Source organism: Lethenteron reissneri, chromosome 64 (assembly GCF_015708825.2).
Source record: "Lethenteron reissneri isolate LAM-NWPU_2019-01 chromosome 64, ASM1570882v1, whole genome shotgun sequence".
Lineage (NCBI taxonomy): Eukaryota > Metazoa > Chordata > Hyperoartia > Petromyzontiformes > Petromyzontidae > Lethenteron > Lethenteron reissneri.
Window position 1 is genome coordinate 4,602,483 of NC_083842.1, and position 12,050 is coordinate 4,614,532.

Genomic DNA, 12,050 nt, shown 5'->3' on the forward strand with positions numbered 1-12,050 from the left:
GCGCCTGTGGTTTGCGTGCAGAGTGAACATAAACCACACCAATTCTGCAGAACCAAATTCAAAAATACACGTTTATTATTTCAAAGCACTCCACAGTATTTACAGACCTTAAATACAAACGAACTGAACGAAACCTGCTCTGCAGCCCATTCAACTTCATTGAAACATTATTTATTCTCTAAAAAAAAATTGACAAACCACCATCTAAAAATAACAGAGGATGGGTGGGGGGGGCACGCTGGTGGTGGGGGGGGGGGCAGGCGACTTCCTCTTGCCCCCCCGTTGCTGGAACGTGCCGGGCAGAGTGGACGGCGTTCTGCGGGGCCGAGCCGCCCTCTACAGCACAACCTCAAGGGAGTCGCAGACCTGGGGAGGGGAAAAAAAAACCACAACAACAAAACGGCGCGAGAATCTTCCGCGCCACCGCGTTCTCCAGATTATCCGGAGTAAGAAAGTACGAAGCCTTCCGCCCCCCCCCCCCTAGCTAAACGCACGCGCGGTTTCGATGAAGTTTCACAAGTACAGTAAAACGTTGGATTGCGAGTAACTTGGTCTGCGAGTGTTTTGCAAGACGAGCAATTTTTTTAAATAAATATTAATTTGATAAACGAGCGAGGTCTTGCAATACGAGTAGTACATAGTGTATACGCTTTGTCTGCCCAGCGTCACGTGATCACAACTGATATACGAGTGCTTTGGATTACAAACACGTTTCCGGAACGAATTATGCTCGCAATCCAAGGTTTTACTGTATGGGTCTAGCACACAACACGTCCACCAGCTGTCGGATGAAAATGTGCACTCGCACCCAAAACCTTTCGCTTTAAACCAGGGGAGGGGCGTGGGGGAGCAGAGACCAGTGCGTCTTGAATCGGGCGAAATACGATATTTCGATCTTATGATGGCGATGACAAAATTGCCATCAACAAACTAACATCGTTCAAGTGTGCAGACAGACAGAATCTTGGCGAGTACAGTAAAATAGGATACGTTACGATACGTTCAATGCATGTGTGATACGTAGCTTTAGCGATTTCATTTTAAGGTTACCACGATACGATACGTTCAATTGCATGTTAAAGTTTTTATAGCAGATAGGATTGTTTCCTGAAAAAAACTTTCTATTAAATTGCAGTTCATATAGGTAGGCTCAGAATTTACCTTGTTTTTACTTTACATTTTACTGTGCAATACAGTATTGTACTTAATAAATACACACAGTATATAGTTGACACAGTACGCTACTGTAAATTGCTCTGTTTTGCTACATTATCACCATTCTTTAAGACTCCTGGGTAGGCGAGGCCATCTTCGTCGTAACGCATCTCCATCGCAAGTCGAGGACTACCTGGATTTCAGAGCGACCTCAGCCATTTCCGAGACGTTTGTCAGGGATGGTGGGTCTCCCCTTTCACCGCCGAATCTCGGCGTCATTGTTGTTTAGAGAGGCGTCGCAGCAGCGTCGCTGTTCAGATGTCGTTACTCACACCGCAGCGAACCATAGCGACACTACTGCCGCACTCTGCCATAGCCGGCGCCAAAAACCGTGCCACGCGCCCTCCCGCGTGGCCTTGCGGGAGACTCGCTACCGATAAAGTGAATTCTGCCACCCCTGTTGCTCCGTGGATACTGTTGCTCATCTTCCTCTTCGCGCCACGGCCGCGGGAGAGCTTGTGGTGGACCCAGGGGGTGAACGATGGGTGCCCACAACAAGGATTGGGGCACATATACACAGTTGTGGGCATGGAAAAGTCAAAGTGATTTCCTGCTGCCGCTCTGAATGTGCCCGTCTGCCGCGGACAGCCCTGCAGAGGCCGTGGTGCAGCTTGCGCCTTCCCGTGTCGGGGACGAGTGTCTATCCACACAAACAACCGCCACCGACTTCCCCACAAAGCGTTTCCACATTTCATCGACCCTGGGACAGACGATAGGCCGAGTCAACCCCCCGACCAAGATTTTAAGCGGCGGGCCTTCCGACTAAGAGCCGCTCGCTCCACGCCGCCCGTGCCCGATGCTCTGCCACCACCACCCCCCGCACCCCGCTGATCGCGCGTGTCCCGTGCGTCTTACGGGCGTACCTGGCAGAACGCCATCAGCGTGTTGTCCATCTGCTGGAAGCTGGGCCGACACGCGCACACCTGGCCGTGCGCATGCATCACGGCGCACAGCCGGGCTCGCAGTTCCGGCGCGCTGACCTGAACCCACGGAAACACGGGCACAGTACGACACAAACCGGCATCACGCACACACGAGAAAGATTTTTAGTCCACGAGCCCAGAACAGATTTTTCACTCGTGTGGCGACGCCGCTGCTGCTGCCACGATAGTAGTGCACCTGGCCTGGCACAGGGGCCGCGGTGACGTCACCGTTGGCGAGCGGCGAGTGGCGGGCATTGGTATTGGCAGTTGAGATCCACCGCAGTTGTCGGCACCACCGGGGAGTGGCATCGCTTGGCCCGTTCAAATTTTCTCTTACTGAGCCCAACGGCAGTGGCTTACGCGAGACCCGTTTGAAACGAGTCTGGTTGTCAAAGTTCTCTCTCAAATGGCCGAGTCGATAAATCGGAACGACGCAAGCTTTGCCAACGTGGGTGGTGATGAGGTCAGCTTTAGGCCAGGGACTATTTGGAGGTGGGGACACACACCAGGAACCACATTTGCTGTGTTCAGAACACAAGTTCCATGCAACCCCTCCCTCTTCCCATGTTACTTCTACCGTACCAGCTGTTTTGGCTGGGTCGACACAACAAAAAAAGGGCTCATGAGCTGAATGGGGATTACCCGATATAAACAAACAGACCGACTGAGATCAGCTTCGGAGAGCGTTGTATTTATTGCATCGTAATATTTCAGGCGCGGGCAGATCGGGCGGCAACTCCTGCTTTCAGTCATCGCGAGAACGCCACCCGCAGGAGACGCCGAGGCCTCGTCAAACTCTTGACATTTCACCAAACGCGTGCACCTCAAAAAGGTATTTAAATGTTCATCTCTATTAACGCTCGTTTAGCCGGGAGAGCCTCGCCCAAGACTTTTTTTCAGGAGGGTCCTGCCAAGCGTTTCACAGTCGTGGGAGCTATGTCGCTGCTGCTGCTGCGCTCGATCCAAATTGAGAAATTTTAAATGTCATTTTGCAGCACTGGGATAGTTGTGGCCCATACATTGTGCGAGTTTGAATAATTGGCGCGTTGTTAACGTGACAAACCTTACTGGCTGTGTCGGGCGTTGGAGGGTTACGACACATTTATACTTACGCGATCCAACCCAAAAACCTTTATCATGAATATTAGTCTCGAAAGCCTACGTGTTCAATTGAATTCAGAGTTAATTGGCTTTTTACCCTTTTATCTGGCAACAAAACTGACACCTTTTTTTACAAGGACTCCTTGTAAAAAAGGTGTCGGTTTTGTTTCCAGATAAAAGGGTAAAAAGCCAATTATCATGTTTTGCTACTGGCAAAGGAGGCTCCAATGGTGAATTCAGAGTTTTTCCAAATTGTTGATCGTACCCGTTTCCCGACTCTGGCGCTGACGAATGAGATCCAAAATACTTGTGATTCACACCCACTCGGTGCGGCAACAGGGCGCGCAAGCGGCGTCAAATATAACGACGTTGGCGAGTGTGAAACATTACCCGAGTGCGGAGGTCCAAGCCGCATGGACACGTCAGGCGAGCTTCTCCCTGCAGCACGTAACCCCTGAAACGACAAAAATACCCCGTGTATGCCTTTAACACACTCTTGAGGCAAGGGCTGCGAGCGAGCACCTACGAAGGCCGGCATGTGGCCAGAACCACGCCTCGTCCGCCTTTTTCTCCGCAGTGCCGATGTGTTTACACACCGCACCAGGTGCTCATTTGTGTGCGAGTCAAGTTTTGGTATCGACGCATGGCGACGTCACTTGCCCGAGCTCCCGCCCGCAGCCTCTCCGCTTGCGTGCGTCGGGCATTCCTCGCATTACGAACCGGGCACAGGCACGGCACCGGCGGTGCCACGGGTGTGCCGATGGTGCCGGGGAGTTACCGGAGACACGCGGGGCACAGGAGGTCCCCCTCGTGGTCGTGCAGCCGCCCCACCGCCTCGTGCAGCATCTCTTCATCCAGGCGGCGCAGCTCCTCCAGCTCGTACGACAGTGCTGCCAGGCAGGGACCAGAGACGAAATTTCCCGTGACGGCTGCACAAGCTGGCGAGGAAAGCGCTCTTAACGAGCACCTAGGAAGGTTGGAGCCGCGCGCAAGGGGGTGGATGGCCAGCACCACGCCCAGCCGCCTTGGTCTCCCAAGTGCTGCCGTTTACACGCAGCACCAGGTGCTCGGATCGAGCAAGCCAAGGGAAGGCCCAGGAATGTTTCGGTCAGATATTCGTCACGGATGTTGTCCGCGAGTGGGAATTGAACTCTGTCCAGCAGGTTTGTTCGTAGTGCAGCGTGCGTTAACCGCTGCCGCTACCCGCACACGGACAACTCCGCGGGGACTCACAACACAGCCGTACACACCGCAACGCAAACGTCTTTACACACCTGCCCGCACCGATAGCGACGCCAATGACGTTTACAGAAATTAGTGAGGAAGAACGGCAATTCCTGGAAACGTCGGTCGCCGATTATATATTATTTTTTTCCTTTTAAGGCCGCAGTGCCATCGACGAATGTGTAGAGTTTGTTGTTGTTTGTGCTCGTACACTACAGCAGCAGCAGCGTCACCAAATAGTTTGTAAAAAAAACATCCAAATCGTTTCTTCACCTTCGGATAGCAGCTCTTGACGAAGTTCTTCCACAAACGGCGCATCCTCCGGTTCCGGGAAGCCCTGAAGATCGGAGAACCCGGGGTGGGTAAACGAAAGACACGGGCAGCCATCGTCATTGCGTCAGTACGAGTTGGGTCCGGTCATCACCGCAGACATTCAATGTATCGCCCGTGTTCGTACGTGTTGGCAAGTGGGGTGTACAGGTGATTCTAGATTTTAAGTTTGTGTGACTGCAAGGATCCATACTCTTTGGTTCTTTCGGTAAAGTCACGTAGGTGAAAAAAATAGAAATAAATAAATTAAATCACGACGTTTCGATTGCAACACAAGCAATCATCATCAGGTGTGACAACCACAGCAATACATTTTACTGAAGTGGGGTTTATACTGGGCATGGTGGGGGGTAAGTGGGTGGGGCTGTAAGTAACATGATGCGGTGCCAGGAGGTGCGCGGGGGGGGGCGACGCATCTACAACGATTGCCGCCAAAACAGATGATGGCACTCACAACAAAATAGCCACGCTGCTGAACGCTGAGGATGTAATCAACTCGGTAAAATAGACTAGTACCCAGTAAATAAGATGGAACTATGAACTGTTACATTTTACTTGGTTAATAACATCTTTCCAATGATTGCTCAATTTGTACCCATCTTTCAAACTTCCCCCCCACCCTGCCCAGTATAAACCCCTTGACTCCGGCATCTCTCCCACTTCAATAACATTTCTTGCTGTGGTTGTCACACCTGATGATGATTGCTTGTGTTTCAATCGAAATGTCGTGATTTAATTTATTTCTATTTTTATTTTTTCACCTACGTGACTTTACCGAAAGAACCAAAGTGGAGTGTACAGGTGATGCATCTGCCAGTTATCTCAGTCAGGAGACCCGTAACGACTCGGTCAGTCCCGTGACCCTCAGTCCCGTGCCCCAGGTCACTCTTGCAAACAAGACTTTATCCTGGTCTTTTGGCTTAAAACCACATCAAACGGATACTTACGTCGCTATACGAGCTCTGCAGAGCATCCCACTCTTCCTGCAGCACGGCATTCACCATCGCCAAAGCAACTCCTCCATCTCGGGCAGCATCAACGCTAACCGGGCTCCCTGCAGGAACACACGTCGCCATAATTGTGTCGGCGAGGAGCGGCGTGTGCGCGCAGGTCAGTGTGGCGAACGGCAGTTGTTGTTGTTGTCAGTGAAGTGGGGGAACGGTGGCGCAGCGGTAAGCGCACCACACTGCAAACCCAGCGACCCAAGTCTGATTCCCACTTGCAGCCAACAACGGTGGCGAATATTCGACTCGGCATGAGTAAATTAGCATGTGGCGCGCGTGGTGTGCCGTCTGGAACGATATTAGGAAGCTACTGGGAGCTGTGCACTTGTAAATCTAAATTGAAAACTCATCTCTTTAAAACTGCTTCTTGTGTTTAGTTTTTTGTCCTTCCCCCGCACCTCCGATTAGCACGGTTGGCTACGTACGGTGCAAAATAAGTTTAAACACGTAGGCTTTCGCGACCAATGTTATTCATAATCAACGTTTTTGGGTTTAGATCGCGTTATTTATAAATGTGTCGTAACCCTCCACCACCCGACACGGCCAATCAGTAAAAATGTGTCACGTTGACAAAGACAAATAGTTCACTGCTTTAGCCCACCGGTGTGTTGAAGCCACAACATTTACAATTTGAGTACGACGTTTCGCTGGTAATTGCATCCAGCATCATCGGGCAATTCGCCAGAATGGTGAGGCTCTGCTGAGTCTCCCGTTCTTATATAGAGCAGCAGCAGAGTGACGTCATCATTAACTCATCAGGTGCAAAGATTCAAGGGGGGAGTGATTGTAATTATATACTAGATTAGTAATCAGGCTATTGTTACGATGCGAGTTGTAGATTAGTAATCATTTCGAATGTGTTTTATTGTGATTATGCTACATTAGTAATCAGTTAGTGGTTGTTTCCCTTATAAGGAATTGTAATGTATCTAATTTAATAATACGCTTCCAGGCTGCATTAAGCCTGTAGCTGTCTGAGCGATTAAAGTTATTTCTGTTTCTCTCAATTTCAATCGATTCTCTAATTAGTCTTTGCCAGTAGTAACTAGTTTTACACAACACTTCCACGTTGTCAAAATCAATTGAGTGTCCCTGTTGGCATGCATGTTCTGCTACTGCCGACAGTTGTGTTTGTGATAGTTTAATATTTCTCTGGTGTTCTTTTAGTCTTACACTAACGTTACGCCCTGTCTGTCCAATATAGCATCTACCACATACACAATTAATCCGATATACACCTTCTGTTGATAATTTAGGTAATTCGTCTTTAGTGCACGTTACTAGTTGTTGAATTTTGTGTACTGTACCAAATCTTACTGTAATGTTTTGCTTTTGCAAAACACGGGCTAATTTATCAGTTACTCCTGAGATAAATGGTATTTTTATTGTTTTAATAATCTGATCGCTTTCAGCAGTGTTGCTTTGCGATCGTGATTTGGCTTTTAGTGCTCTGTTAATTTGAGCATTATTGTAGCCATTCTGTCTTAGTGCTTCTTTAACATGTTTAATCTCTCTCACTAGACTTTCACCATCTGACACTATTTTAGCCCGATGTATGAGCGTCTTGATAAGAGAGGATTTCTGAGCTGGGTGATGATGCGAATCTGCATTCAGATAGGCATCAGTGTGCGTTTGCTTTCTGTAAACGCTGTGTGTTATTTTACCATTTAGGCCATGCCCAAGTAAAATATCCAGGAACGGGAGTGTGTTATTCACCTCCATTTCCATGGTGAACTGAATGGCCGGGTTTTGTGCATTGAGATGATTTAGAAAATCGTTAAGTGTATCTTTACCATGTGGCCAGACAACCAAAGTGTCATCCACATATCTAAACCAAAAGGATGGTTTTAATGTGCTTTTGGTTTAGATATGTGGATGACACTTTGGTTGTCTGGCCACATGGCAAAGATACACTTAACGATTTTCTAAATCATCTCAATGCACAAAACCCGGCCATTCAGTTCACCATGGAAATGGAGGTGAATAACACACTCCCGTTCCTGGATATTTTACTTGGGCATGGCCTAAATGGTAAAATAACACAGCGTTTACAGAAAGCAAACGCACACTGATGCCTATCTGAATGCAGATTCGCATCATCACCCAGCTCAGAAATCCTCTCTTATCAAGACGCTCATACATCGGGCTAAAACAGTGTCAGATGGTGAAAGTCTAGTGAGAGAGATTAAACATGTTAAAGAAGCACTAAGACAGAATGGCTACAATAATGCTCAAATTAACAGAGCACTAAAAGCCAAATCACGATCGCAAAGCAACACTGCTGAAAGCGATCAGATTATTAAAACAATAAAAATACCATTTATCTCAGGAGTAACTGATAAATTAGCCCGTGTTTTGCAAAAGCAAAACATTACAGTAAGATTTGGTACAGTACACAAAATTCAACAACTAGTAACGTGCACTAAAGACGAATTACCTAAATTATCAACAGAAGGTGTATATCGGATTAATTGTGTATGTGGCAGATGCTATATTGGACAGACAAGGCGTAACGTTAGTGTAAGACTAAAAGAACACCAGAGAAATATTAAACTATCACAAACACAACTGTCGGCAGTAGCAGAACATGCATGCCAACAGGGACACTCAATTGATTTTGACAACGTGGAAGTGTTGTGTAAAACTAGTTACTACTGGCAAAGACTAATTAGAGAATCGATTGAAATTGAGAGAAACAGAAATAACTTTAATCGCTCAGACAGCTACAGGCTTAGTGCAGCCTGGAAGCGTATTATTAAATAAGATACATTACAATTCCTTATAAGGGAAACAACCACTAACTGATTACTAATGTAGCATAATCACAATAAAACACATTCCAAATGATTACTAATCTACAACTCGCATCGTAACAATAGCCTGATTACTAATCTAGTATATAATTACAATCACTCCCCCCTTGAATCTTTGCACCTGATGAGTTAATGATGACGTCACTCTGCTGCTGCTCTATATAAGAACGGGAGACACAGCAGAGCCTCACCATTCTGGCGAATTACCCGATGATGCTGGATGCAATTACCAGCAAAACGTCGTACTCAAATTGTAAATGTTGTGGCTTCAACACACCGGTGGGCTAAAGCAGTGAACTATTTGTCTTTGTCAACGTGACACATTTTTACTGACTGGCCGTGTCGGGTGGTGGAGGGTTACGACACATTTATAAATAACGCGATCTAAACCCAAAAACGTTGATTATGGTGCAAAAGAAGTTCAACGTACACGTGGCCACCCACACCCTCGTGTGCCGTGCCAGCCTTCATAGCCGCTACTCGCTAACCAAGAGCACTTGCCCCACGAGTTTGTCAGCTTGTGTTGTCAGTGAGGGCCTGGTGAGGGCCGGTGAGAGCCGGTGTTGGTGGGGAAGATGCCAGAGCCGTCTGGGGGACCTGTGCCGCTGCACGTGGGGAGATGTTGTTGATCTTGTTCGGGGTGTGGAGCGAGGTGGCGGAAGCGTGACAACAGGTCGTAGCGCGACTCCCTGAAGCGAGTAACACAGCGCTGCACAGACCACAAACACACACGGACACACGCTCGTCAGTGTCGCATTATACTAATAATTCGCAATTATGGATTTATCCGGGAAAGCCTCACCCGAGTACTTTTTCAGGAGGGTCATGCTACACCGAGTTTACATTTCAAGATCTTTCCAGACAATAACGATCATTTATCTGCATTATTATTATACACTACGTGCAGGAGAAAGCCGGAAGACCCGGAGAAACCCAACACGCACGAGGGAGCAACGCTCGATCCCCGTACAGATGGAAACATTTGGGAGATGGGTCCATTTGCTGTAACGCCACCGGTACATCCTGAACTAGTAACACGATCGACCGCGTTATGTCTCCGTGTCAAACCCCACCCCCCCCCCCCATAATTGTCTGTGTGGGGGGAGGGGGGGCACATTTACGCGACCCAACCCCAATAACACCATAAGTAATATTTAAATAAACTTTTTTTAAAACACGCTTTTATGAAATGTACTGGTAATGGAGGAACTCCGCGACTCCAGGAAGGGGCCCCGAAGCTTGCTATAACGCAGGGACCGTGGCCAATTACAGCCAACGTGAGTTTAGCGTGGACAATTAGACCCAAGCCGAAACATAACATACACAAAATAATGTAAAAAAATAAATATTTTTCATGATAGAATATGGTATTGTCATCAGTATGACATAAGTATACCAAGTTTGCAGTCGATACGACATTGGGAAGTTGGTAAAAGTTGAGTTCCAAGATTTTTTTAAGGATACAACAGAGTGAGTTAAAGAAAAGCGTCTAACAACAACAAAATAACAAAAACAACCCCCTTCATTACGGACGTGGTTACGAGGTGGAAGGGAGTGGGTGTGGTGGGGGGGTGGTGGTGGGGGGGTGGTGGTGGGGGGGGTGGGGGGGTGGTGGTGGGGGGGGGTGGGGGGGGTGGTGGTGGGGGGGGGTGGGGGGGCTGCTCTTCGTCTCGGGCTCTCCGGCCCCCACTGGGTTCCTGCGACACCCCCCCCCTACACCACCACCCCCCACCACCCCCCCCCCCACCACACCCCCCCCCCCCACCACACCCCCCCCCCCCCACCACACCCCCCCCCCCCACCACACCCCCCCCCCCCCACCACACCCCCCCCCCCCACCACACCCCCCCCCCCCCACCACACCCCCCCCCCCCACCACACCCCCCCCCCCCACCACACCCCCCCCCCCCACCACACCCCCCCCCCCACCACACCCCCCCCCCCCACCACACCCCCCCCCCCACCACACCCCCCCCCCCACCACACCACCACCCCCCACCACACCACCACCCCCCACCACACCACCACCCCCCACCACACCACCACCCCCCACCACACCACCCCCCCCCACCACACCACCCCCCCCCACCACACCACCCCCCCCCACCACCCCACCCCCCCCCACCACACCACCCCCCCCCACCACACCACCCCCCCCCACCACACCACCCCCCCCCACCACACCACCCCCCCCCACCACACCACCCCCCCCCACCACACCACCCCCCCCACCCCCCCACCACCACCCCCCCACCACACAACCCCCCCCCACCACCCCCCCCCCCCCACCACACCACCACCCCCCCACCACACCACCACCCCCCCACCACCCCCCCCACCACCACCCCCCCACCACCCCCCCACCACACCACCCCCCCCCACCACACCACCCCCCCCCACCACACCACCCCCCCCCCACCACCACCCCCCCACCACACCACCCCCCCACCACACCACCCCCCACCACCACCCCCCACCACACCACCACCCCACACCACCCCCAGAGTCTGTCTCTGTACCTCGCGGAGCTGCTGCTTCCAGGCGGGGGGGGCGAGGCAGCGCTTGTAGCGGGCACGGAGCTCCGTCTGGCGGCAGCCGCGCGCCTCCATCGCCAACAACACGCGGGGGGGGGGGTTCGTCGGGGGGAGACACCCACACACACCACCCACACACACCACACCACCCACACACCACAACAACACACACACACCCAACACACACACACTACACACACACACCCCAACACACACACACACAACAACACACACACACCCAACACACACACACTACACACACACACTACACACACACACCCCAACACACACACACCCAACACACCCAACACACACACACACTACACACACACACCCCAACACACACACACAACAACACACACACAACACGGGGATTCGTCGGGGGGAGAGACCCAGGCGTAGACACCCACACACACCACAACCCAACTCAGCGACGAGAGAGAGACCCCCGACCCAGGGAAACCCCCGACAGGGGGGGTCAGACACCTCGCCCCCGGGACCCCGACAAGGGGATCAGAGACCCCCGACCCAGGGACCCCGACAAGGGGGTCAGAGACCCCGGACCCAGGGACCCCGACAAGGGGGTCAGACACCTCGCCCCCGGGACACCGACAAGGGGATCAGAGACCTCGCCCCAGGGACCCCGACAAGGGGGTCAGACACCTCGCCCCCGGGACCCCGACAAGGGGGTCAGAGACCCCGGACCCAGGGACCCCGACAAGGGGGTCAGACACCTCGCCCCAGGGACCCCGACAAGGGGTCAGACACCCCGACTCTGCTGCTGCTGCTACTGCCGCTGCTGCTGATGGACCCCCTGAGCGGTTCCGCCGGTTCCTCCCGGACCCGGTTCCCGACGTCCCCACCGGTTCTTGTAGAGCCCCGCCGCGGTGACGTCACGCGAAACGG

General features: G+C 51.6%; 1 protein-coding gene across 2 annotated transcripts; it reads right to left on the reverse strand.

Moving 5' to 3' along the window:
* Window positions 1-57: 57 nt before the first annotated feature.
* Window positions 58-11,985, reverse strand: RPAIN (RPA interacting protein). Of its 2 annotated transcripts, XM_061577547.1 has the most exons (9): window positions 11,738-11,985; window positions 11,130-11,630; window positions 9,208-9,319; window positions 5,741-5,847; window positions 4,737-4,800; window positions 4,018-4,129; window positions 3,630-3,693; window positions 2,079-2,195; window positions 58-366 (listed from the first exon to the last, which is right to left on the reverse strand). In XM_061577547.1, exons 2-9 carry the CDS (start codon window positions 11,217-11,219, stop codon window positions 337-339), a joined length of 696 nt encoding a protein of 231 aa, XP_061433531.1. In that variant the 5' UTR covers window positions 11,220-11,630; window positions 11,738-11,985; the 3' UTR covers window positions 58-336. The 2 variants fall into 2 exon arrangements, with proteins under 2 accessions (XP_061433531.1, XP_061433530.1); XM_061577546.1 differs by having other exon boundaries at window positions 11,130-11,985.
* Between the last annotated feature and the right edge of the window lie 65 nt (window positions 11,986-12,050).